The following is a 26,833-nucleotide window of genomic DNA, read 5'->3' as shown; positions in this document are numbered from 1 at the left end:
GATTCCAAACAAGCTCTCCATGGGCCCCAGAATGTGCCCTTCTGGCAGCAGTAGCACATGTACAGGGGCAATTCTTGGTTCTGATTTTTTAGGGGGCACTGTGATGAGGAAATTGCAACGGGAGGGCTTCAGGTGGGTCTGGGAGGGGGTTAGCCTCCAGTCTTCATATGGCATTCCTGACTCCAACAGCCTTGAGATAAAGGCTACGACCCACGGCTCAGCCAGCCGAGGGTCCGGACTGATGCTCTGGGCACTGAGGACGGACGCAAATGCAGACTCCGCCGCTGGTTGCTCCGGCCAGCCCACGCCTCCTGCCTCAGCGCAACGCCACTCCCTCCCCGCCAAGTGGCTCTGCGCTCGGGAGGCGGGATCGAGTTCTTCGGTGGCCCCAGGAGGCTGCAAGCTTTGGGAGGCTGGGAGAGGAGGGAGGGAGAGCGCTGACTGGGCAGTCCAAAGAGGAGGGGGCCTTTAATAGGCTCGCCCAGCGCCTGGTTTGCTGCGCTGCGAACCGCCAGGGTTCGGAGAAGCGGCCGGCACCTCCCTCCAGCTCTCCGCTGCAAATCTTCGTCCTTGCACTTGACAGCGATTGCGCTTAAGATCCCAGGGCGCGCTCTGCTTGGAAAGGCACAGGTAGGAGACGCGAGCCGCCCGGTGCACGCTCACAGCTCTGGGAGGAGTCTCCCTCCCCGGGGTTCTCCTTTCTGGGAGCTGCGGGCGGCCCGGGGCGTCGGTGGTTCCGGCGTGCGTGCTGCAAGGAGACCGTGCCGGCGGCCGGGGAGCCGGGCCGGGCCCTTCCGAGAGCGCGGCTGTGCGCTGCCCGGCGCCATGCTTCTGCTGGGCATCTTAATGCTGGTTCTCGCCGGGGCACCCGCTGGCGGCTCAGAGCCAGAGCGGGAGGTGGTGGTCCCCATCCGACTAGACCCGGACATCAACGGCCGCCACTACTTTTGGCAGGGTCCCGAGGACTCCGGGGATCAGGGCCTCATTTTTCAGATCACAGCGTTTCAGGAGGACTTCTACCTACACCTGACGCCAGATGCTCAGTTCTTGGCACCCGCCTTCGCCACTGAGCATCTGGGCGTCCCCCTCCAGGGACTCAGACGCAGCTCTCCGGACTTGAGACGTTGCTTCTATTCTGGGGACGTGAATGCCGAGCCAGACTCGTTCGCCGCCCTGAGCCTGTGCGGGGGGCTACGGGGAGCCTTCGGCTACCGGGGCGCCGAGTATGTCATTAGCCCGCTGCCCAACGCCAGCGCGCCGGCGGCGCAGCGCAACAGCCAGGGCGCACATCTCCTCCAGCGCCGGGGCGCCCCCGGCGGGCCTCCCGGAGATCCCACGTCTCGCTGCGGGGTGGGCTCAGGCTGGAACCCCGCCATCCTGCGGGCCCTGGACCCTTACACGCCTCGGCGGATCGGCTTAGGGGAGGCTCGCAGCCGACGCAGGTCCGGGCGCGCCAAGCGCTTCGTGTCTATCCCGCGATACGTGGAGACGCTGGTGGTGGCTGACGAGTCGATGGTCAAGTTCCACGGCGCGGACCTGGAGCACTATCTGCTGACGCTGCTGGCCACGGCGGCGCGGCTCTACCGCCACCCCAGCATCCTCAACCCCATCAACATCGTCGTGGTCAAGGTGCTGCTTCTCGGGGACCGCGACACGGGGCCCAAGGTCACGGGCAATGCGGCCTTGACGCTGCGCAACTTCTGCGCGTGGCAGAAGAAGCTGAACAAAGTGAGTGACAAGCACCCGGAGTACTGGGACACGGCCATCCTCTTCACCCGGCAGGTGAGTCGGTCCGCCATCTCTTTGGACCCAGGTAGCCCCTATTCTGGGGGCAGGGGGCGGAGTCCCCTCCCTTAACTCTCCGAATGTCCTTCATGCCGCGCGGTCACCGCCTCACCCCCGAGTTTGAATTTCGCTGATCGCTTCCGACTGTCACTTGGGCTCTTCGGGGAAAGCCTGCCGCTGGGCTCGGCGGAGCTTTGGCTCGCGTGCAAGAGGACGCACGTGGGCGGTGGGAGGAACGCCGGCTCCCTCGGAAGGTGTTGGCCGGGCGCGGCCAATGACGCCGAGGGGCCGGGACCCAGGAAGTTGCCGGCCCGGAGCCGCGGTTGGTCCGCACGGCCGACAGGGGGCGCCCGGAGGACGGCGTTGGCGAGCCCAGCCCTCCTTCGAGGGGGCGTCCGAGTCCTTCCAGACCCTCCTTCCCAGGCTGCGTTCTTCTGCTCGGCGACCTGGGAGCTGAGCGCCCGCGGCTCTTCTCGAGGGCAGCACGTTGCAGTCCTCTTTCTGTGTTGGGCCTGGGAAGCCTGGATCGGGGTGGAGGGCTCGTTTGGATTTTTTCGTGGGTTGCAGCGAAAGGACAGACTCGAGTACAGGGAGCATTGCCTTCTTCCTTGCTGCTTCCCTCTCCCCCGGGCAGCGCGGGGTCTGGCTCCTCTCTGAGGGGCTTCTGGCCCATTCAGAGCAGGCAGAGTAGTCAGAGAGTTCGGAGCCTGGAGCTCCACGTGGAGCTTCGCTCGGAGCTGAGCTGAGTTGTCCCGTATCCCTGTTGGCAGGTTGGGGGATGGAGGACCTGGGCGCCCTGAGGTAGCTGCGCTGGAGCAGGCTCACTGACACGTCCTGTGAGGGCTCCAGCTCCCGCTCCCAGCAGCGCGGAAGGAGTCAGCTCAGTGACAAGAGCGCCCGCAGATCCCTGCTGCAGGGCTGGAAAGACAGAGTCCTGGGATTAGAAAGGTCAGAATAGCAGATCAGAGAAGCCTTTGGTGCTATGGATCTATTGACATTTTAGGTTCATAGATTGGGTGCTGTGTTGTCGGAGTCTTGAAATTTCTCAGGTATGAGAGGCTGAGAGGGAAGAGGGCGTCCGTGTGACCCGCCTCCTCTGACTCTGGGAGCTGGGGCTTGAATCAGTGCCACTCTCTCGCTTTGTTCATGTCATAACCACAGCCTTCTGGGGATGGCACGGAGCCCTCGGGTACCTGTGGGGTCCTGAGTCTCCGCTGTATGCAGGTGGACTGTTGCGTACAGGGCTGGGGCAGGAGCCTTCCACACCGGCCCAGCTGTGCCAGCTGGGCCCTTCCTGGGGTGGAACTTCCTCTTTTCCCAGCCTTCTCCTCCCACCACCTGGTTCCTCTAGGGAGGTCTTTGGCCTGAGTCTGTTTCCTTGTGCTCATTCTTCCAACTGAGGTCTGTGGAGCTGTCACTGCCCCATTCCTCCAAGTTCTGCCTGAGTCACAGGGAAGCTGCAAGGGAGGGGGCCTCGACCTCTGCACACAGACCGGCTCTGCAGTCAGATGGCTGGGGAGAGAGCAGAGGCCGTGAACAAGATTTCTTAATGGGCAAAGCAGCTGTTGGCCTACCTGCTACCTGGGATGCCCTGTGAAGTTTGCTCACTGGTCTAATGTAACAGACCTGTGTCTCTGCCGCCTCGTGGCGTGGCTCACTTTTGGAACCAGTCCTGGGAACAGAACTCCTGCAGGAGTATAGGTCACGCTGTCGGAAGGATCTGCCTTGTGAAGCAGCAGCAATCAAACAACGTGACAGCTTCTGTCTGTTGCTGGTGTGGGCTAGATTCCCCCCTCCCAGGGGGCCTTGTTGGCCATGCATAATGGGCACAAGATGTGTGGCTACTTGGGTCAGAAGCAGGGGTGTGTGTGGTGTGACCCCTAAGAAGCTGTCTTTCGCTTAGGCATCGCGAGGGCAAAGCCAGAGAGTGGGGAGGCTGTGTTGGCAGGGCTGTCAAGCAGATACGTGCTTTATACTTTAGAGCAAATGTCTCTCCCCCACCTCCTCATCAGCACGGACTCCGGGATCTGCCGCTTTCTCAGAGTCTTAGGAATGGCTCATTCCTGAGCTCCCGGGGGAAGATACAGTATGAGATGGGAACGCCAGCATACAGCTGCACTTTCTAGACAGAGGCCGGCGTGGGCTCCAGGAGTCTGGAGCCACCTTCGGCGCCAACACAAGAGAGACTTTTGTCTTACTTTGTAAGTTATTGTGTTAGTTGCTTAGTTGTGTCTGATTCTTTGCAACCCCATGGACCGTAGCTCACCAGGTTCCTCTGTCCCTGGGATTCTCCAGGCAAGAATACTGGAGTGGGTTGCCATTTCCTTCTCCAGGGGTTCTTCCCAACCCAGGGATTGAACACAGGTCTCCTGGATTGCAGGTAGATTCTTTACCTTTGTAAGGATTAGGAATAATCCTTTAAATCAGATGTGTGAGCTTCTCCGCTTATATTTATCAGACTATTGGTGTAATTAATGCTTTTTCAAACTAAAATTTGAAAAGAATTATATATGCAGGCTAAGTTGCTTTAGTCATGTCTGACTCTTTGCAACCCCATGGACTGTAGCCCGCCAGGCTCCTCTGTCCATGGGATTCTCCAGGCAAGAATACTGGAGTGGGTTGCCATGCCCTCCTCTAGGAGATCTTCCCGATCCAGGGTCAAAGCTGAGTCTCTTAAATCTCCTGCAATGACAGGCAGGTTCTTTATCACTAATGCCATCTGGGAAGCTGTATATAATTTGTTTGGATTAAACGTTTTTAGAAATGTGCTTATTTTGTAAATTACCTTTGTCTTTAAAGGACCTTGAACTGACAGGTACATTTAGAGTCACCTATTTCTTGGATCTCCTGGAGATACTGGAAAAATGGTGTGGTTGTCTCTGATCACACGGTTGTGTTTTTCATGGGGTGGAAGCAGTTAGGAAGAGGTCGGGCTTGGCTGGGTCGTATTTCCTCCTGTGATGAGAAGGGGCGAGCAGCTCTGGGGAGCTCCAGGTACTCTGGGGTGCCTGGCGAAGAGCAGGAGAAGGGCTGGACGGGCGGACGTGGGGCTCCCTTCCACCCTCTCAGTGCTGCGGTGGTGGCAACAAGCCTGGCCCAGGCTGTGGGGAGCCTGCTGTCCTCTTGGCAGGCAGAGGGAGGGATGTGGGGTGTTGAAATCAAAACACTGGGAAGACGAGACCCAGGGAGGACCCTTTACTGTCCACAAAGGAGGAACCATGGCTCACACAGCAAGGATTTTGACAATTTGAGGAGTTTCCTTAAAGATTCAGAATGAGTCTAAGTTCCTGGAGGGAGAGTGCATGTTGGATTCTGCAAAGCAACCAGCTTCCAGCTCATAACAGCCGGGTGAGGTCACACGGAATTGGAACCAGGATCTGTGGAGAATGAGAGCCAGTTGTTCTGCCTGGACTTTTATTTCTATGAGGAGAAGTTTCTGTGGCTTCCGCTCTGCTGGGCAGAGGTCCAGTGGGACCACACTTCCCTGGGTCTTCTCTCTTTTTTAGGTTGGATGCCTCTGCAGTCTGGGTAGCTCTGTAGTTGGCTGACTTCCATTCATTTATCCATACATTCTCTTAGCACTTGCTAAGCATCTATTACTTGCAGTGCTTTCCTGGGCTGTGGCGATACAGATACTCATAAGATGTGGCCTCTGGCCCCCAGGAATTCACCGTGTGTTGGGGACCTCCAACAAGGAAACAAACAGTGCAATGTGGTGTGACTGCCCTGGTGAAGACTAGGATTCCTCTTTGCTGGAGGCCAAATCATTCTCTTTAACGCTGGTGTGCAGAAGCCGAGGACCAGGGACAAACAGATGCTGGATGCAAGGACTGGCGAGAAGGAAGCAGGTGCTGTCGATGGGACAGGAAGCTTGCTTCTTTCCTGTGGGAGGCCAGCTCCTCCAGTCCCTGCTCTAGTTTGCTCCCTGTGATGTCTCCTCCATGGGACTGGTAGGTTTTAGGGTTTGTAGTTTGTGGGGTTTGCATGCTTATTTCTTCACGTACCTGTTTTTCCTGAGCGTGCTGAGTACCGCGCATGCTGCTCCCTTAGCCGCTCCCTTCCAAATTTCCTCCAAGCTCTCTTCTTCCTCTTGCAGGGTCCTTGAGGCAGGGTCTCTGTCACCCTCTTCCTCTCCTCACTCCTGCTCTTACCTTCTTTCCTTTCACATCTCAAGCTTGGCACTCGTCTTCCCATTCTGGCCTTGGGTTTTGTGGGGATGTGTATGCATGCCATGTGTGCATGTACAGCAGAGATGTGTATCTATAGCATCACTGACTCAATGGACATTAGTTTGAGCAAACTGCAGGGGTTAGTGAAGGACAAGGGAGCCTGGCAGGCTGCATTCCCTGGGGCTGCAAAAAGTCGGACCGATCAGCATATGCAGTCTCATTTGAAATAGAGGCCAATTCTTTCCAGAATGAACTAGATGCAACATGACAGTAAAATTTAGTGTTCAGACAAAAAAATGCTAATAATAAAATGATAAATGTCTTTTATACATATCTATCAATATAATAAAAAGAATCGTAATTTTGTCAAGATCGTTTGTTTGTTTTTGATTTAGCCTGTGTTAGTTTCAGCTGTACAGCAAAGTGAATCGCTTATATACATACATACATTGTTATCGTCATTGTTTAGCTGCTAAGTCAAGTCGAACTCTTTTGCGACCTCATGGAGTGACTGTAGCCTGCCAGGCTCCTCTGTCCATGGGATTTCTCAGACAAGAATACTGGAGTGGGCTGCCATTTCCTTTTCCAGAGGATGGATCTTCCTGACCCAGGAAGAACTTGTGGTTCCTGAATTGGCAAGTGGATTGTTTATTGCTAAGCCACCAGGGAAGCCATACATATATGTGTGTGTGTGTGTGTGTGTATATATATATATACTTTTTCAGATTCTTTTCACTTACAGATTATTACAAAATATTGAGTATAGTTCCCTATGATATACAGTAAAACCTTATTGTAAAATTACCTATTTTATATATATTTGTTTATCCGTTTCTTAACCCTGTCCCCCTTTGGTTACCATAAGTTTTTTTTCTATGTTTCTTGCTCTATTTCTCTTTTGTAAATAAGTTTATTTGTATCATATTTTAGATTCCACATGTAAGTGATATCATGTGATATTTGTCTTTCTCTGTCTGTTTACTTCTCTCAGTATGGCAGTCTCTAGATTCATCCATGTTGCTGCAACTGGCATTATTTCATTCTTTTTTTATAGCTGAGTAATATTCCATTGAATATAGAGACCGTATCTTCTTTATCCAGTCATCTGACAGTGGAATTTTAGGTAGCATTCATGTCTTGGCTGTTGTAAATAGTGCTGCTGTGAGCACTGGGGAGCGTGTATCTTTTGGAATTAGAATTTTTGTCTTTTGTCAGGATCTTTTTTGAAGTCAAGCCTAGCAGAGAGAGAGAGAGAGAGACAGCTGCAGATTTGGTATTTAACAGTTTGTAAATCTTGATCACTAAATGGAAACTCAACCGTACTCCTTCTGGGAGGGGAGGAGACAGATAGCACGGAGGGGATTCAGTTCTCCCCGTCTGTAGGGAGATGGTTCTTCTACCCCGTTTCTTACTTACTGCACATAAGGAAGCCAAGAGTGATGGGCCAGGGTGGGGAGGAAGTTTGGAGGGAGGAATGTGCCCTGGAAACTTTTCTTTGCGTTTTTAGACACTGGTTAGTCAGGAGAGCCAGCGAGGTCTGTCCCTGGTGGGTCCTGCCCCTCCCCTGCCTCTGAATATCTCACAGCTGTTTGCTGTGACACTTGCCTGGGTCGCGTGGAGTGATGGAAAGAACACAGGCGTGGAGGCGGGCGGAGCTGACTTGGGATCTTGGTGCTTGCATGTTTAGTCGTGATCTTGAGTGTATCAGCTGTTTGAAGTTCTCTGTCCTCATCCATAAAACAGGGATAATGATGCTGTGCAGGCTGCTGAGGGGAGGAGTTACTGAGTGTTCCAGAGTCGGTGCCCTGCTACCATCGCTGCCTCAGGCTCACTGTGTGTTTGCCGTTGTCCGGTTATTGCGGGTGGGCCCCTGGCTGGGGCTTAGGTTTAAGATGGCCCTGCTGTGAAGCCTTCTGCCTCCTCCCTCTGCAGGTATGCCCTGACGCTTCCTCTGTGTGTGGAGATTCTGGACTCCGAAGTGGCCAGTCCCAGTGATGTGTGAACTGCCTTCAGGCAGGGCCTCCCTGCATCTGTTTAGCCCCTCTGATGGGGCCTTCCACATTGCTGTCATTCATGGGGTGGGAGGACCACAGAACCCTGAGCACTCAGGTGGTTTCACCTTCCTTCCGGGGGATCGTTCTTCCGTCGCTTGAGGTTGTTGCCTGCAGAGTCGGGAGAGAGAGCCTTAGGTTCTTTGGAGTCACATCGAGGCTCCTTGCTTCTGGCTTTGCCCTGGTGCACCACAGGGATGGGCTCGGCGTGTCAGTATGGGGTCAGGAGCCAGGCACAGACCCCTCTCCCGAGCGCTCTTGGCCCCTGAGCCTGCCCTCCCCTCTGCCCGGGTCTCTCCTGGCCTCTCTGCACTGGTGACCAGCCTGAGCTCTGAGGGCAGGGGTCCAGAGTGGATGACCTTGTCCTCTTGAGCCCCTCCCCAGCCCCTTCATTCTTGGAGTGCTCGTGCCCCGGAGGCAGCACGCAGGCCTGGGGAGGATCAGGCTCCATGGCTTCATGGCCTGGGTTCAGCCCTCACTCGGCCCCTCCTTCCCCGTCTCGCCTCGAGCTCACTGCTGACCCTGGGCTGGTTACGCATGGTCTCCCGGGGCTCATCTGTGGACGGGGCCTGGTTGTGGCCCCTCCTTCACACAGGCTCAGTGAGGAGTCTGACAACAAGCAGGTGAGGCAGTTAGAACAGCATCTGCTATGTGAATGCCAGCGACCATTGGACATGGTGCTCCTTGAAGTGGTGGTTTCTGGAGAGAGTCTGGTTCCCTGCAAACTGGGTTCCTCTGCCTCCTCGCTGAGGGCATTCCTGTCTGATTCCCTCCATCTCTTGCTGTGACACCGTTCCATGTATCTCATGGGATTTGTATTCTGGTGGAACAGAAATAGGCTTCCCTGGTGGCTCAGGTGGTAAATAATCCATCTGCCATGCAGGAGACCTGGGGGAACAGAACCTGCAGATACACGCTGCTAGGACACGCCAGCCTCTTCCCACTAGGCTTCCTGAGTCAGGCTGCCCAGACCCTGAACTGATAGATTCTTTTCCTTCTAGCAAAGCGAGGCCCTCTTGTCCTTGGGGGTTGCAAACAGAAGTGGATTTTGAATTTGACGGGGAAATCCAGTGACTCATGAGAGAGATTCAGATGGGCAACCGACTACAGGGACCATGTTAATACCGTGCAAGTGGTCTCACCAGTGGTGAACTGAGCCCTAGCTCATGTGATAACTGTTCAGACTAAAGGCCATGCTACCCTGAGTGTCCAAGGGTGTGGACTGTGACTCCATTCTTTACTTCAAAGTGGCCTGGTTTTGGCGGGGAGTCATCATAGTCCTCAGAGCCCCAGTTTCCTCACCTGTAGAATGAGAGAGAGGCTGTGAAGAACTGTGAGTAGAATTCTTGGAAGCTGTGATGTGGCTTGTGACCATGAGCGTGGGCTCTCATGCCCAGAAATTCAGTGGGAGCAGGAAAGCTGTCTCCATCAGAACACGTGTCTTCTGCCACATTAAAAAATTTACTGTGCTTGATGTTTTAAATTAACTTTCAGAAGAATAGTTGCTTTACACGGTTGTGTTTCTACTGTACAGCGAAGTGAGTCAGCCACAGGTATACGTGTATCCTGCTTGTTTTGGATTTCCTTCCCATGTAAGTCACCACAGGTCATTCAGTAGAGTTCCTGAGCTATACATTTCAGTTCAGTTCAGTCGCTCAGTCGTGTCCGACTCTTTGCGACCCCATGAACCGCAGCACGTCAGGCCTCCCTGTCCATCACCAACTCCTGGAGTCCACCTAAACTCATGTCCATCGAGTCGGTGATGCCATCCAGCCATCTCGTCCTCTGTTGTCCCCTCTCTTCATACTGCTGGAAAACAACAAACACCTCAGTAGGTGGTAGGGAAAGTGAGACGGGGTGGAAGGAGAACTGTAGCAGGACAGCTGGTCGGAGGCAGGTGTGTGTAGCTCAGTCTCGGTAAACGTGGTGAACCCTGTGAGGTGGCAGTGGTGGTGGCGGCTCAGTCGCTAAGTCATGTCCAATTCTTTGCAACCCCATGGACTCAGCCTGCCAAGCTCCTCTGTCCATGGGATTTCCTAGGCAAGAGTCCGGGAGTGGGCAGTCATTGGTTTTTCTAGGTGATCTTCCCAACCCAGGGATCAAACCTGGATCTCTTGCATTATAGACAGTCTCCTGAATGACAGGTGGATTCTTTACCTAACTGAGTGAGGTGCTATCCTTATTTGCTTCCAAATTGTGGCTCCAATCCTATTGTTATAAAAAGAGACAGAAAAGAATGATCCAGGAGGATTAGGTTCTTGGCCAAGAAGATTCTTGGGTCCTTTGGAAAAATGGCTGTGGCTACAAGAAGAATCGGCAAATCCCCCAAAATAGTGAGGCAGGTGGAGACTGGTCTGGGTGGTGCCTGCACCCTGCAGGTGGAAGGACCCAGAAGCGGCTCTGGTTCTGGAGACAAGCACCTTGTATAAAGCGGTTAAGGCCGCTGGAGTGTGTGTGAGATCCCTCCAGAAGGGTGGAGAATCCGTGCCACAAGACAGGCACGGCAGGCCCTGCACAGTCACCCGTGGGCGTTGAAAGCAGGAGGCCCAGCGAGAGTCCCTCTGAGTCCTGACCCGGGGCTAAGGTCCAGGCAGAGCCCCTGACACCCAGCAGCTGGTCTTCCCTGAGCGACAGGCTGGCTCTTGCGGCATGGCAGCTCTTGGCTGCACCCCGATCCTCAGGAAGGTTGCCGGCTCTTGCCTTGTTCCTTTTGTTTGATCCAGAGAAACTGGGGTTTCTTGATGGCAAGAACAGGTTGCTCCTGGCCAGGAGGGGCCTGCAGTGGCACATCTGCTGCAGAGAAAACCCGCCTTCCTGAGAGAAAGGAAGACAAGAGAGAAGAGAGGGCAAGGAGAAAGCTCTCGGCTTCCAGGGCCTCCAGGCTGCAGAGGCGGACTTTGCAGCAGCCGCTGGACCCTGGCCTGAGCTCTCGCTCTGCTCCAGCCTCTTCCGCTGAGCAAGGCAGGGGCTGGTCCTCTGAGTCTCCTTGTGGGTGACTTCACATTTCTGTGAGTCGCTTTTATCAAGTGTGTGCTGGCAGACAAATCGGCCTTAGGTTTCCTTCGCCTGAGCTGACAAGGGGCAGAGGCTCACGGCACTTGGACTGTCTTGGTTCTCAGTGTGAGCTAGCCCTTCCAGGAGGGGAACAATGCCCAGGGAATAGGCTGACTAGCCTGAAGGGACTCGTCTGTGTTGTGATGGGTCAGGACCAGCCTCTAGGCTTCTTGGTCTTGCCCTCTCCCACATGAGGCCAGGGCTGGTTGCCCATGGTGACCTGGGGATGGTGTGACATGTCTGTGTTGTGATGGGCCAGGGCCAGCCTCTAGGCTTCTTGGTCCTGCCCTCTCCCACTCAAGGCCAGTGCAGGGCACCCATGGCGGCCTGGGGACAGTGTGACACGCTTGTCTGGCAGAGGCTGTCCCTGCAGGCTGTGATTGCCCGGCTGGAACTTCCAGGGGTGACCACCTCTGTGGGGTCCTGTGCTCCTGTGTCCCCCTCACTCTGCCCCTGCATGAGCCTTCCTGCCTCCCTTCTGTCCTCTGTCCCCAGGTCACTCTGTCCACCCAGCCTGCTCCTTGGTGGCCACGGTCCTTGAACCACTGGTGAGCTTCTTCTTCCCTACTTCCTGCTGTGTCCTGACAGCAGGTGTTTTATTGGTTTCAGAACTCAGGGGCGGCGGGTGGGGCGGAAAGGAGAGCTTTCTGAGCCTTTGATGAGGAAAGAGTACTTGAAAGAGATGGAATTTGAGGTGTGCCTGGGGGGCTTGAAGAAGGGGCAGAGGTGCCGTGAGCGAGGGTGAGACGGCGTTTCACCCACCAGTGACTCGGGTGCCCTCCAGTTTGGTCTGATCCCCTGGGGGTTCTCTGGCCAGAAGCCCCGTGAACTCGTGAGGAGCTGTGACTGTCACCTGACCCTGGGAAGCCAAGCCTGACTGCTCAGGTGGTAAACCTCCGAGTACTTGAGATTAAATTTTGCTGATTTTCTGTACTATGACCACATTTCCTCCCGTGCCCCCTGGCCCCACTGATGCCTCCCGGCTGCCTACATTTTCCCCACGTCGCCGTGGGTGTGAACGCTCACACACACGCACACACCCTTAGAGACATACAACTGAGCGCAGCTCTGTGTGTGTGCTGTGTGAGCCGCTGGGCTCCCCAGGGAAACACCAGCAGTGCTTTCTCCCCGGGGGGGCTCCAGAGGCGCTGGGTGAACAGCAGTGACGAGATCGAAAGAGCCTGAGTGTCCAGACCCCAGATCCCGGCTGGGGCTTGAGCATCTCCAAGCTTCAGGGTAGTCTAGAGCGGGCATCTGTGGGGAGGGTGGTGCTGAAAGCCTATTCCGGGCTGGGTTGGAGGATTCCCAGGACTCTGCGTGTCAGGTGCAGACCCAAGGTCACTACCATGATGAGATGTGATCACGAGTCGCAGGCTCCGCCCTCTACAGATGTGTGTGAGAACACCTTTGCCTCCTCAGCGTGTGCTGGGGCATGTGAGATGCTGCCCGTAAACTTCTTGTAAACAGCCCAATGCCTTCTGCAGTGCAGGTGGGGGTAGGACGCAGACAACATCAGTGTCACCTGTTCAAAGCGTCTTTGCAGGAGGAGCAGAATGTGCGCAGGGGTCCCGTTCTTGTCCCGCTCAGGGCGCCAAGGTCCCTTGCGTGTCGCTGGCCCACGGTGCTCCCAAGCCCTGTGGGATGAGCTCCCTGAGGGCTGCTGGAGGCCCTGGCCCACTGCAGCTTGTTTCGGTACAAAAAGACGGACAGCCCTTCCTGCTCAGGTCACGTCCCCTGTAATGTATAGTCTTTGTAGCGGCTGTCAAGCCTGTGGTCCCCTGAGCTCTGTGGCCAGTGGAGTGGGGTTTGGATCTGGGCCTGCATCTGCCTCGCTCTGCCCCTCCCAGCTGTAGCAGCTGGGCCTCGGGCAGGGCGGGCCCTTGGCCAGTGACCCGCTGGCTGAGAGTCTGAGCTTAATTCATGGTTGTCTGAAGGCCATCCCCCACTGAGGATCCAGGTTCCCAGAGCCGACTCTGCTGGGAGACTGCTGGCTTTCCACCCCCTCCTGCCCAGTTAGCCACGACCAGGACCTCACCCAGCTGGGGAGTCCCCACTTTCTGGGCTGGAAGGCGGTCTCTCTAGGAAGCAGTGGTCCTTCTCTTGTAATTATGGCCTCCTGATTTCCTCCCTGGGGCTTCCCTGGGTAGGATTTGGGCAGCATCTTCTCAGCTCTCAAGCCAGCAAGCTTCCTCCTGAGGCCTGGGCTCATTCCAGAAATAGCAACACACAACCCCCTGGGCAAAGGGCCTGGCTGGGAGGTGATGGGTCCACGTGGGCTGGGAGTGGGTTGAGTGTCCTTCCTTCTTATCGGGTCCCCACATTACATCTCTAACTCCTGCTGGCCTCTGCTTCTCCCCTGCCCGGGCAGGACCTGTGTGGGGCCACCACCTGTGACACCCTGGGCATGGCCGACGTGGGTACCATGTGCGACCCCAAGAGGAGCTGCTCGGTGATTGAGGACGATGGGCTGCCCTCAGCCTTCACCACCGCCCATGAGCTGGGTATGCAGGGCTCTCGGGGTGGGGATCGAGAGGGCAGGGCTCTCTTCTGATCCCTCTGGGTGAGTGTTGGCTGCTCTGAGCAGGAGTGGACATTTGTCTTTTTTCCTTCGAGGCCCTGTAGCAGTGGCTCCCTCTTCTGGGTGGGCCTGCCCCATGGGTCCCCCATGCCATGGCCCCCCCTCTGAGGTCCCTCGTCTCCCCTGCAGGCCACGTGTTCAACATGCCCCATGACAACGTGAAGGTGTGCGAGGAGGTGTTCGGGAAGCTCCGGGGCAACCACATGATGTCCCCAACGCTCATCCAAATCGACCGTGCCAACCCCTGGTCGGCCTGCAGTGCAGCCATCGTCACCGACTTCCTGGACAGCGGGCACGGTGAGCGGGGCCTGGGGAGGTGGGCCGTGCGGCCCATCTGTCTTCTGTTACCCACCTCACTCGCGACCTGAGGAGCCGGGCTCTGGCGGGGCCCGTTCCGTGTCCCTGGCTTCATCCTCTCCCTGCCTTCGAGACCCCGCGCTGGCCATGGCCGCCTTTCTGGGCCCATCCCTGATGAACACCCTTGGCTCCCGCAGGAGACTGCCTCCTGGACCAGCCCAGCAAGCCCGTCTCCCTGCCCGAGGACCTGCCGGGCGCCAGCTACCCGCTGAGCCAGCAGTGTGAGCTGGCCTTCGGTGTGGGCTCCAAGCCCTGCCCCTACATGCAGTCCTGCACCAAGCTGTGGTGCACGGGCAAGGCCAAGGGCCAGATGGTGTGCCAGACGCGCCACTTCCCCTGGGCAGACGGCACGGGCTGCGGCGAGGGCCGTTTCTGCCTCAAGGGGGCCTGCGTGGAGAGACACAGTCTCAGCAAGTACCGGGTGAGTGGGCTGCAGCCGCGCGCAGGGGCGGGGTAGGGGGTGCTCAGGAGCCTCCCCAGGGGACCGGCCCTGGCACAGATGGCTGCGTGGCTGTAACTGTCTCAGTGTTGCGTGTCTCCATGACTGGCGGTGGTCCTGTCCCCTTCTTGATTCTGAGACTGGAGAAAAATGATGTGGCCAGTCAGGGAAACTGGCAAGCCTCCCACCTCCCAGTCCTGAGCTGCACCCCATCTCCCTGGGAGGGGCTCAGGACCCAGACTCCAGTCCCCGAAGCTCCGACTGGCTCATGACCTGCTCTTCATTCCTACCTTCTTTGGGTAGTTCATGGCCAGGGAGCCTGAGGTGCACCAGGGCTCATTTGTTACATCCTGAACTTAGCTTCAGTTTCTGTTTTGATTGGTCCTTTTTGAAGTTGAAACATAAATGAATGAAAGTTATTTTTTTCCTGATAAATAGGAATACCAACCAAACCAGAACAAATTCAAAACCCAGATATTCTAAGAGTTTTATATTCTTCAGATCTTGGGTTGGGATAGCCAAGGGACTGGCACTTTTCCAGGCAGGAGGTCCACCCTCTCCCTTGATCCTGGTGGGGACTGTCCATCCATCTTCTGCCTCGGCCCTGGCCACAGGAGGGCTTGCCTTGGGGTTTTTATGTGCTCAGAGGCAACATGATAAAAAAGCATTCATCAAATACTTTATCAGTTTCTCTGAGATGGGTGTGGTACAGAATTCTGTAAAATCTTCTGTTTGGGGAATATACATTTAATTAAAACTTCATTCATTAGGCAACAACCCACTGTATTCAGGGTTCTGGGTGGTCAGAAAAACAAAGAAAACATGGGCCATGTCAGAAAGCACACAGTCTAGTGGGGAAATTGGAAATGTAACTGTCATCCAAGGGGTGGAAGAGTACTCTATGTGTTGAGACAGAGCATGACGCATGTTGTGGGGAACAAGGAAGAGAGACCACTGGTGACTAGAGGGGCCTGAAAAAGCTCTGATGAGGAGGGTGGACTGCAAGAGAGTCGTGAGTGACGAGTGGGGTCTCAATGGGCAGAGGTGGGGCAGAGTCCGGGAGGGGGACTGAGCTGGGGGCTTGTGGGGATCAGCACTCCATCGGGGACATCTTTGAGAGGGTGGTTTGGAAGCAGCCAGAGGCTGCCTGGACCCCTAGTCTGCTGCACAGAGGCTGGCAGCTCTTGAGGACAGGCCAGTCACGGCCAGTTCCTTCTCTTGGGAAGAAGAGTCTGGGGGGGGTGTAAAGAGATAGGTTAAGAGGATGTTGGGTATAGGAAATGTGATGGACCTCTCAGTCCATCAGCAGCCAAATCCACTCTGTCCTCAACCTCATTTCTGAGCAGACTGTTGCTTCTCTACCTTGGCCCTTCAGGGAGTCACTGCCCTCAACAGTCAAGGTCAAAGCACAAAGCTTATTAATCACCCCAGTGACCTCAGTTCAGGAATCCCACTCTGTCCACTGAGGCCCCATTTCCCCAGTTTAACTGCCTCTAGTTTCTGAACTCCAGCAATTCTTCAAGTCCATTTATGTACAGTCCATCCATTGATCTGACCATCTTTCCATCGTCCCTCACGCAACTCAGATCCTCAGCAGCCTGTTACTGAGTGGAGACTTGGTGGTCCAGTGTTGGAATCACTCCTTCACAGACACTCCCCTGCCCCGTCCCTATTCAATGTATTCATTGGGCTCAGCCACCCCCTCAATGGCATCTGACTCTCTCCCATCCCCAGTGGCGCCCGCCCACCTCGCCAGGACCAGCCCCCCTCCCTCTCCCCCACCTGCTTTAATCCCATCTGAGAGCAGGTACACAGCACAGGCTTCTTTTTATTGTTTGTTTTCCCTGCTGGGATGCGTTTACTTTGAAGGCAGAGATTTGCTTCGAGTAACAATTCAACAAATCCTGGGCAAATGAGTGATTGGATGGAGCATGGCAAAAGTGTTTCCTGTAGGAGCATGCAGGAAGAAGTGATGCCAGGTAAAACAATGTAGCATCCTCTCAGAAGCCACAGGAGCAAAGTTACACATTGAAGACTGGGGACCACAGGCCTAGGCACGGACTCTTTCAGTCTTTAGGGGGTCACTGCTACCTTGGCCGGGGGCTCCTGTGGTGCGAGGCACAGAGGAGGCAGCAGGTAGAAAGAGCAGGTGTAGCTGACTCACCGAGGAAGGGAAGGGCTGAGTTGGGTTGGGCTCTGATTTGAGGAGGAAGCAGGGTTAAGGGAAGGTGTTCTGCAGGATGAAACAGACATGCTGGCCACAATGGAACAGAAACTCTGACAGAGACCAGATGGGAGAAATGCTCTGAGCAGCTGCATCAGTCGCAGTATCTGTCTCCTCCTGGGTCGGTGGCTTTGGATGATCTGAGCCCATGTTTCCACCCCAGCCTGTACAGCAGGGCCTCAGCCCCTGTTGCCCAACCCATGTGTTTTCAGTGCCGAGAACGTAACTTTACCGTCATTCTAAGAAAAACATAATGAAGACTATAAATTCTCTATCCTCTCTCCGCCCTCTTGAAAAGTAAAGCAACACTGCATAATTCATCCCAAAGCCAAATAGACTTTGAGGATTGCTTAATCGTCTCCTCTCTTTATCTCTTCTGAACACAAACATTACATCTGCTTGTGGCAAAACTTTCACAAATGCAACCCCAGACTGAGGTGACAACCAATCTGGTTTGGTGAAAAATCTGAATTATAGAAACCTCACAGATGAGACTATTCGGATATCTATCGTGACATGGTTTACTGGCCACTTTAGATCCAGAGACTCTTGCAAGGACACTAACAATGTGTAAAGAGGAACCTTGAGCTCCTGCGAGGTGGCCAGCACTGACCTAGGAAACATCACGCATGTTGCATCGTTTCAGTCTTCCACCTGACCTCATGACTGAGGTCAGATGTGCTGGCTCCATTTTTGCACACGAAACACCTGAAACTTAAGGAAGCTTTTCTGCTTTGCTCAAGACCACCCACGCGGTGAGGGCACAGGTGGAGCGTCCCTGCCTGACTCTACAGCCGGGAGCCCCGTCCTCCCGTGCGGCCTGGCTTGTAACTGGGAGCAGTGGCCGTTTGCTCATCTCCAGGCCTCAGTGTGGTGTGTGTCCTGGGCGTGCAAACAAAGAGGGTTTTGTTCTGGAGGGGTGGGATGGTGGAGGCTGTCCCTGTGTAGCTCTCCTGTAGGAGGCCGGCGTGGGTGCAGCGCCTGGACCCCACAGGAGTGTAACAGTCCCTTCCTTGCAGGTGGACGGCTCCTGGGCCAAGTGGGAGCCCTACGGCCCCTGCTCGCGCACCTGTGGAGGGGGCGTGCAGCTGGCCCGGAGGCAGTGCAGCAACCCCACCCCTGCCAGTGGCGGCAAGTACTGTGAGGGGGTGAGGGTGAAATACCGCTCTTGCAACCTGGAGTCCTGCCCCAGCTCGGGTGAGGAGGGGACGCCTGTGGCGCGGCTTGGGAGGTGGGCTGGAGGCCACAGAGCCACTTCAGACGAGGTCCTCGGCCCTGGGGCAGAGTCTGCAGGCGCAGAGGCACCTCGTGGTATCATTTCTCTGCCCACTCACCTCTGCCAGGGCTGTTATCCTCTGAGGCTGAGGCTGGAAGGCTAAATGGTCCAAGGGGGACAGGACACTAGAACCCTCTTAGTTAAGCACTGACAAGCCCATCTTCATAAGCAGGAATTCTTTTCAACAGGTTAGCTTTTAATTTATGTGTTTTCCAAGAATAATCCTTTGCAATAACAGTGGCAGAATGAAAATAAAATGGTTTAGAAAAAAAGAAAAGAAAAACTGTTACATATCCCTTGTTTGACTTTCCTGCAGACCATGGTCAGCTCTCTGTAATTTGCTGGGATAAAAGTAAATTGCATCTTTTCCACAGTCTCAGTTTCTTGCTATTTTTATGAGACTGGAATAGATACAGCCCAGCTTCAAACTCAGAGATGGTTCTTACTTACATATGAGCAGGAATTCTTCATCCAAGCCTCTTGAACTTGGGTGGGGGGGGGAAGATGACATCTCTATATTTATTAACTTTTTAATCTAAAATTTAATATTTTTTTCAGTTAGAAATTTAGTATTTTTGTTAGTTTGTTTTTGCCAACCTTTCCACCTAAAATTTAGTATTTCTCTTAGTTAGGCAGCAAACTATAATGCTGGTCTGTGGCTCTTCGAGCGCTAGAAATCCCAGGTATTTTCACATGTTACGTATTTTCAGATGTGGCAGATTTCTCAAAATGCCATTTGTGCTCATCACCACTTCACGTTCAGGTTTTTATTAAGCTTTTAAAAAATATTTTACTTTACTTTATTTTTTGGCTGTGTGGCACAGCATGTAGGGCCTTTAGCTTCCCAGTCAGGGAAATAACCCTCGCCCCTTGCAGTGGAAGCTGGAGTCTTAACCCCTGGACCAGGGAAGGCGTTCTGGTTGTTTTTTAGACTCATCATTGAATTTTGTTATATAATGAGTTAACAAGGAAGCACATGCATTACAAATATGTTTCAAAATACATTGATGTTCTGTGTTAATGTAATTGGTATTCTTTGTGGTCTATGTATGTATTTTATGTATTTAGGAACATTCTGTAAACAGTCTCAATAGGTCACTGAAGGCTTCTATTTAGGATTCCTGTTGTAGAGGAAATTTAAGGCTGGACCACTGGGGAAGGTGGCACATTGCCTGGGGGATGCATTATCATCTGTATCCTGCATCCTTTGGTCCCAGCCTGCATTGGTCCTTTGAGATGGGGTGGCTTCGGTGATGAGGACCACTCAGCCAAGGGTGGAGAGGAGCTGTTTAGAGCCGAGGGAGCCTGAGCAACCACACAGGGCAGGGTCCTATTCTTTGCCCTCTCCCCCACTGCTGTTCCCTTTAGCTTCCTGCATGTGCTTCCTCCCTCCCCAGCCTCTGGCAAGAGTTTCCGGGAGGAGCAGTGTGAGGCCTTCAACGGCTACAACCACAGCACGAACCGGCTAACGCTGGCCGTGGCCTGGGTGCCCAAGTACTCGGGCGTCTCCCCACGGGACAAGTGCAAGCTCATCTGCCGAGCCAACGGCACCGGCTACTTCTACGTGCTGGCTCCCAAGGTGGGTGAGCCCGGGCAGGAGGCCGGGGGACGGGGGGACACAGTCTTAGGGAGCGTCGCGCTTAGCTGCCCCTGCTTCTCTTCTCCCTGTCCGGGGGGCCCTGCAGGTGGTGGATGGCACGCCTTGCACCCCAGACTCCACCTCAGTCTGCGTCCAGGGCAAGTGCATCAAGGCAGGCTGCGATGGGAACCTGGGCTCCAAAAAGAAGTTTGACAAGTGTGGGGTGTGTGGAGGAGACAATAAGAGCTGCAAGAAGGTGTCAGGACTCTTCACCAAGCCCATGTGAGTTCTGCGCCCTGGGGGTGTGTCCAGGACAGGAAGCGGAGGGATGGGGGCGGGAGGGGAGGAGTTACCCCCCAGACCCTGGAAGCTTGGGTTAGATGGGGTAAATGTCAGATCCTGGCCAGCACCCTTGCTGTGGAGGCCACTCATGCTCGCCCACGAGAGTGATGTTCATTCATTAATTCATCCAACATAGATGGAGTCCTGAGTAGGACCCTGCATACTGGGAGGGGATATTTAGGGAGACAGTAAAGTCATTACGGCCTGTCTCGGGTTCTAGAGTGAGACTGACCTATGTTCAGATCCCATTTCCTACTTTCTTGATGACCCTGGTCCAGTGATGCAATCTCTAGGCTTTCAGATTTCCCCACTTGTAAAATGAGTATGGTGCTAGTGTATTTCCAGTTCTACTATTGTGAAGGTTAAGGGCATTAATTCAAGCAACATGATTAGCATAGTACCTGGTGCATAATAAATGCTCACTAAATATTCTTCATGTTGATAAAAAACAAAACATACCTGGGGATAGATGTGACAGTCTCCCTGATTCCTGAGCATGAGGCCCTGGCCTTGGGGATGGGATGAAGGTGAGAGCAGCAATAAACTTCAGGGAGACGGGGGAGTGAGCAGCTGCCATGAGGGAGCCCCCTCCCTGGGACATGGGTGCCTGGATCATCCGGAGAATTGTCCCAGCAGAGCCTGGGCTCCTGGTCTTCCCAGGTCCAGCACAGCCCCTTTTCTTCAGGGATTGTGCTCCTTGGAGAGTCTGGACCCACTCTCTGGAAGAAAAAGAGGCAAGCAGATCCCCTGTTGTCTCAGTTGAGGGGGTTTGATTGGCTCTGAGAACTTGGGGGTCCACATGCTGCTGGTGGGAAGGCGTTGATGGCTGTCCAGGAACCTCCACTGTCTCCCAGACACAGTGCCCTCTGTCGAGCCCTGGGTGCAACCTCTCTGTGTGCTCAGACACTGAGAGCCAATGGTGATGCGGTCTCAGGGACCCACAGGGGAGACCCGGGGGGGAATTAAAGGTAGATCCCCTGACTTGCTTCACTAGATAAATGGCAGGTGTCACTTTCATAGACTAGTGGAGCCAGAAGGAGCCTAAGACATCAGTTCTTTTAACCCGCTCATTGCGTAGATGAGCTGTGGAGCCCAGAGAGTCTGGTTCACTTGAAGTCACCAGGGAGCTGACACCGCAGCCAAGGCTTGGTCTGGGTCCCTGACTCTGGGGCCGTATACCTCACTGCACTCAGGTGGTGCTAGTGGTAAAGAACCGGCCTGTCAGTACAGGAGATGTAGGAGACCTGGGTTCAGTCCCTCGGTGGGGAAGATCCCCTGGAGGAGGGCATGGCAGCCCACTCCATTATTCTTGCTTGGAGAATCCCATGGACAGAGGAGCCTGGCCGGCTGCAGTCCATGGACTTGTATAGAGTCGGGACACACCTGAAGTAACTGAGCACCACACACACCTCAGCGCACAGAGCCCCAGCCTCCCCCCAGCCTGCTCCTCCTCCTTCTTCTCCACTCCCTCTGGAGGATCTGGTTGTGGGTGGGGCAGCCTCACCACCACTTGGTTTGTGTGACCCTGGACGGGGCCAGGCTATGGACTCTGCCACCTGCGTGAGCCGCCGGGGGTGGGGGTTTGGGGAAGAGGAACCGATCTCGGGGCGGAGGGCAGCGGGGTCATGAGGCCTATAGCCCTCTAACACGCATCCTTCCACCGCAGGCACGGCTACAATTTCGTGGTGGCCATCCCAGCGGGCGCCTCCAGCATCGACATCCGCCAGCGCGGCTACAAGGGGCTGATCGGAGACGACAACTACCTGGCCCTGAAGAACGGCCAGGGCAAATACCTGCTCAATGGCCACTTCGTGGTGTCGGCCGTGGAGCGGGACCTGGTGGTGAAGGGCAGCTTGCTGCGCTACAGCGGCACGGGGACCGCGGTGGAGAGCCTGCAGGCCTCGCGGCCCATCCTGGAGCCCCTGACGGTGGAGGTGCTCTCCGTGGGGAAGATGACGCCGCCGCGGGTCCGCTACTCCTTCTACCTGCCCAAGGAGCCCCGGGCGCCCTCCGTACACCACAACAGCGTCCTCAGCCTCTCCAACCAGGTGGAGCAGCCGGACGCCCGGGCCCCCGCGCGCTGGGTGGCGGGCAGCTGGGGGCCGTGCTCGGCCAGCTGCGGGGGCGGCCTGCAGCGGCGGCCGGTGGACTGTCGGGGGTCCCCGGGGCAGCGCGGGGCATCCGCCTGCGACGCTGCTCACCGCCCAGCGGAGACGCGCAGCTGCGGGGAGCCCTGTCCAACTTGGGAGCTGGGCGCCTGGTCGCCCTGCTCCAAGAGCTGTGGCCGGGGGTTCAAGAGACGGCCGCTCAAGTGCGTGGGCCACGGAGGGCGGCTGCTGGCGCGCGACCAGTGCGACCTGCGCAGGAAGCCCCAGGAGCTGGACTTCTGCATCCTGAGGCCATGCTGAGCCGGCGGCCCTCCTGCCCACTGTCGGGCCGGTCATGCTGCCGCCTCCCTGCCGGCTGCCCACATAAGGCAGCGGCCCAGGGCCCAGGCCACGAGGTCACCCACATCCAGGGACAAGGACCTGGGCGGGGAAGCGAAGTCACTAAGGCACAGTCTACCTCACGCCCGGCTCCTCTGGGGCCACCCTCACTGCGAAGCTCAGAAGGGGTGCAGAGCTGGGCAGGAGGCGCGGGCCCAGCCTCCCAGGGACAGGAGGATGGACGGGCGCCTCCCAGCAGAACTTCAGGGACCACGCCCCCCGCAGGGAGGTCGCGTGCTGCTGGAAGAGCCACGACCCAGCAGCTTGGCACCCTCAGGGGGCCCCAGGGCTCTGAGCTGTCTCTGAACGAGGCAGGTCTTTATGGTGCTTTCAGCCACTTTTTCCTGCCCGACCTGGACTGAACAGTGAAAACTGGCTGGGGGTGGGCAGAGCTGAGGGGTGGGGGCAGGGCAGGTGTAACGGGAGCCTGGGCCACTCCATGTGGAATGAGGTGTGTGCAGGGACGGGGAGTGGCCTGGGTGCATTTCCCTCCCTCTCTCAGCTGTCCCTCCGAGGGCCTCCTCTCTTCCTGGTGTTGTCTGGCCACCACACTAGTGGGAGGGCTTGCATGCCGGTGTCCTCCGCTTTGCAGGAGGAGGGAGGCGGTCAGCACGGAGATTGTTGTCTTCTTCATGAGGGATCCGACCATCCAAAACAGATGCTGAAACTTTCGAGGGGTGACAGGTTCTGTCGCTGAAGCAGTGACTTTGAAGGGTGATCTGGAAGGGTCTGCTGTCTCGGGGGCTAAGCCTTGAGGACATGTCACCTTAGGGAGGGAGGAGAAGGTCCCAGTTCTGATGGCTTCTTCCAGGGAGGCAGGTATAAATAAGGCCGTTATCTTATACCAGCATTGCCATGGTGCTCACCCTGCTGGGGGGACGTGGGACACACCCAGAAGGGCCAGGTGCAGAACGTCCAGATGGACATCGTCTAAAGAGCCTCACGTGGTCTGGCCTGGGGACCGTCCCACTGCATTGCAGGCCACAGTTTCTGCAGTTGGATAACGGGGTTCACTGTTTGCTACCTCAGGTCTGCTCTCTGGGTGCACACCCTTTCCTCCCCAGGGCAGTGGTGACCCTGGTGCTTCCAGCAGCCCCGACTGTCGTCCTCCATAGACTGAGCTGCCCAGACACAGAGATGAACTAGGGCGCCTGTTTCCTGCTTCCCGCAGCCCGGCCATCCCCCAGGCCCCCAAATGTGACAGGGTCTCTCTCTTCAGGTGCCTTGGGGACAGGTTTCAGGAGGCAGCAGCAATCAGTTAGCTGACCCAGGGGCCCTTGGTGCTGCTGGAGACTTGTCTGTCTCAGAGACACGGTAGGGGAATGGAAACCAGGATATTTCGTACAGCGCTGAGTGGGAAGATGCTTTGGGCTTAGAGCTTCTTTGGCTGAGCAGGGTATTTCTTGAGGGTGCGGCTGCGCTAGCACAACACCAGAGATTCTGGTTCTGAGTGTAGGTGGCGAGTCCTGGACCTCAGTGAGGTGACAGCAAAACAAATGTCTTCCCTGGGAAAGGCAGTCCGCACTTTTATTGGGTTTCCCTGTAAGTCAGAGTCTGCAGACCAGCCGGCCAACCAGTGAGCCTGGGACTGTGTTCTAATCCTGGTCTAACCCTGGCTGAGCCCTAGAACAAGCTCCCGCTGGGGGCAGAGGGCAGGCGGCTGTGTTAGGTTGGGCTGCTGTCACCCTTGAAGAAGGTAGAGAGGATGAAGCCCCTTCCCGCCTGGGCTGCAGGGCAGAGGTGGACCCCGCTAGCTGACGATAGCACCGCACCCCGCGCTCGGCGCACCCCTCCCAGGTGAGGAGAGCTGAGGTGGCGCGGGGGCGTGCAGAAAGGTGGGTGGGAAGGGAGCGGCCATCCGTGGGGGCGTCTGGCCCCTAGCAGAGCGGCTTGAGGAATCATTTTAAGGAGGGACAACCAATCTTGTTCCTGACACAAGCTGGGTCTCAATGGTCTTTTCTGTCCTGATGTTTTCCTTTTACCTTTTTTTTTTTTCCCTTTGAGAAGAAACATGAGCAAGACAAGTTGGGAGGTATGTCTTATCTGGGACCACATCACTAATCCAACCATACTCTCCAACAATATACTCTTCTCTATGAGCAGAGAGAAGCCTCAAGGCACAGGTTTCTGGTGATGGAGCAAAAAGTTAGGGTGATCTCTTGTGTCTGTGGAAGAAGAGGAACGTGCTGGGGGCTGCAGCCCCCTCTTGGGTGGGGCGTGCACCAGTAAGGATCTGCCCGTCACGTGCACTGCCTGGAGGAGCCCAGCCTCACAGGTCTTGCCATGTTGGGGCGGGGGTGGGGGGCTGAGGACCGGTGGAAGGTCCTGAATGTCCTCGGCCTGGGTGCTGGCTCTCAAAGGCGCTAGATGCTGTCACTGACAGAGCCCCTCCTGTGTTTGGTTCTTTTGCATTCCGGGTACTGTAGAAGGATGGAAGGACCTGGGTGCTGGAGGGGCTGTGTATACTGTGTATACGTGGGAGCTGGCTGCTGCGGGGACGACGGCCTGCTCCCAATAAAGCTGTATTTAAGACCCGTGTCCTGCCTCCATGTCTTTCATCTTCTCTCTATGTACCTTCTCTCAGCACCCGCTGAGGGTCAGACCTCGGGTCCCTGCCCCTTGCAGTGAGCGCCCAGGCTGGAAAAGATCCAGGTGGTGACAGGTGCAGTGAGTGTGAAGGGGGGTCGGCCTGGGCTGAGCAGGAGCACTGGGTCTGGGGGAGTGAGGTGTAGGGGAGGGATCAAGGGAGGAGGGCTGATGGGGAGGGGCATACCCTGCTGAGCGGGGGCTGGGGGTGGGCGCCAGAAGGAATAGATATGCAGGCAGCCTGAGGGGCGGCCTCTGGGGCTGGACCGAGGTCAGGGGGCCCAGTATACTACCTGCCTTAGGAGGGATCCCAGATTTCCAGAAAGAAAGCTTCATTCTGTCTGGAGAACATTTTCTTCTTCCTAGTTCCGGTTTGGTCAGACAATGCTAGATTTCCAGATGGGGCAGAGGCATGACATTTTAAAGAACATCCAACTAACAGTTGAGAAACTTGCAGTGATCTCAGATCTGAAATGGTCTCTGGAGCCCCATTTCCTAATCCACCCAGTGAGGGTGGGGGTCCATGAGATTTAGGAGGAAGGTAGATTTCCTATTTCTTCAGGGTGTGTTCAAGTTCATAGTCTGGGTTTCCAGGAACAATTAAGCAGTCAACTTTGGTGGGTGACTGTTTGGCTTTAATTTGGGATTCAGAGATGGGTGGGCTTCTTTTGGAGAGGGCTTCATGGTGAGGGGCCAGGAAGGGAGCTTGGACAAAGCTTCGGCACTTGACAGAAATTTCTGGTGGAAGGAGCAGGGGGCCAGAAGAGCCTGCCTGGCTCTCCAAGCCACTGGGAGCCTGGACAGTGTCCGGAAGGGGTTGGGGTTGATATCTCAGCTGGCCGTCAGCAACTGTAAGATCTTTGTAAAATTACCCAAAATGTTGTCACATTTTTGGGGTTGTTATTTTTGTTGTCCCTCCTGTTTTCCATTGCAGCAATTGCCAATGAAAGCTCTGAGAGGAAAAGTTCCCATGGGTTGGAGGGTAAAGGAAAAGCTGTTTCTTTACCTACAACACTTTTGACACCAAATTTATGTTTTTTTTCCCCCCTTGCCAACCAATTTCCAGCTCTCTGGACATCAACAGGGTGTCCTCTAGTTAAAGTCATTTTGGGAGTTAGCATCAGTTCCCACAGGTTAAGAGCTCTGTCTCACAAGATTGCCCACACTTTAGAACCAGTCACAAGTAATGGGCCTGCAGGGCCCCCACACTTCTTTCCGACTTACTTGGTTACAAAGCTGAGGGGTCCCATGATTCCCTCTCAGTGCTGAACTGGAACGGCTCACGGAATTGAGGGAAACGTTAGCTTATGTTTCCTGGTTTATCATAGAGGACATGATGAAGGACACAGGCAAACAGGCGAAGAGGTACACTGGGCAAGGTCCGGGAGGATCCCCATGCACGTGGGCTTGGGGCGTGTCGTTCTCAGCATGTGGGTGCGTTGACCAATCCAGAATAGTTTCCCAACCATATAGTGTGTTCCCATTTGCATAGCTGAGGGATCTTTATGGAGGTTTCCTCACGTGGGAAACTCCAAGGATTTAGGAACTCTGTACCAGAAACCAGCATCAAAGACCAAATGATAGAACAGAAGGATGCCTCTAGCGTCTCTGTCACCCAGGAAATCACAAGTGTTTTAGGAATTCTGTGTCAGGAACCAGGTGACAAGGACCAGCACATGTATTTCTTATCGTGTTGCAGCAAATAAAAGAGGAAGGGGAGGGACTTCCCCAGTGGTTCCGTGGTTAAGACTTTGACTTCCAATGCGGGGGCTGCGGGTTTGATCCTTGGTTAGGGAACTAAGATCCCAGGTGCCTTGAGGCCAAAAAACCAAAAACATAAAAGACAATAGAAGCAATATTTTAACAAACTCAGTAAAGTCATTAAAAATGGTCCACAGTGGGGAAAA

At 55.3% G+C, this 26,833-nt stretch overlaps 1 protein-coding gene across 1 annotated transcript; it reads left to right on the top strand.

The window, feature by feature from the left end:
* ADAMTS15 (ADAM metallopeptidase with thrombospondin type 1 motif 15) lies at positions 1-24,872 on the top strand. Its single transcript, XM_055415851.2, has 8 exons — positions 1-1,782; positions 13,428-13,560; positions 13,767-13,934; positions 14,132-14,415; positions 17,677-17,854; positions 19,331-19,512; positions 19,619-19,794; positions 21,521-24,872. The coding sequence occupies exons 1-8, from the start codon at positions 826-828 to the stop codon at positions 22,260-22,262; spliced, it is 2,820 nt and encodes a 939-aa protein (XP_055271826.2). The 5' UTR covers positions 1-825; the 3' UTR covers positions 22,263-24,872.
* Positions 24,873-26,833: the final 1,961 nt, after the last annotated feature.

The sequence above is a fragment of the Moschus berezovskii genome, chromosome 25 (genome assembly GCF_049115385.1).
Source record: "Moschus berezovskii isolate FMDL1 chromosome 25, NW_MosBer_1.0, whole genome shotgun sequence".
NCBI lineage: Eukaryota > Metazoa > Chordata > Mammalia > Artiodactyla > Moschidae > Moschus > Moschus berezovskii.
The sequence above is the reverse complement of the archived record's forward strand: the minus strand, read 5'-3'. Positions and strand labels throughout refer to the sequence as shown.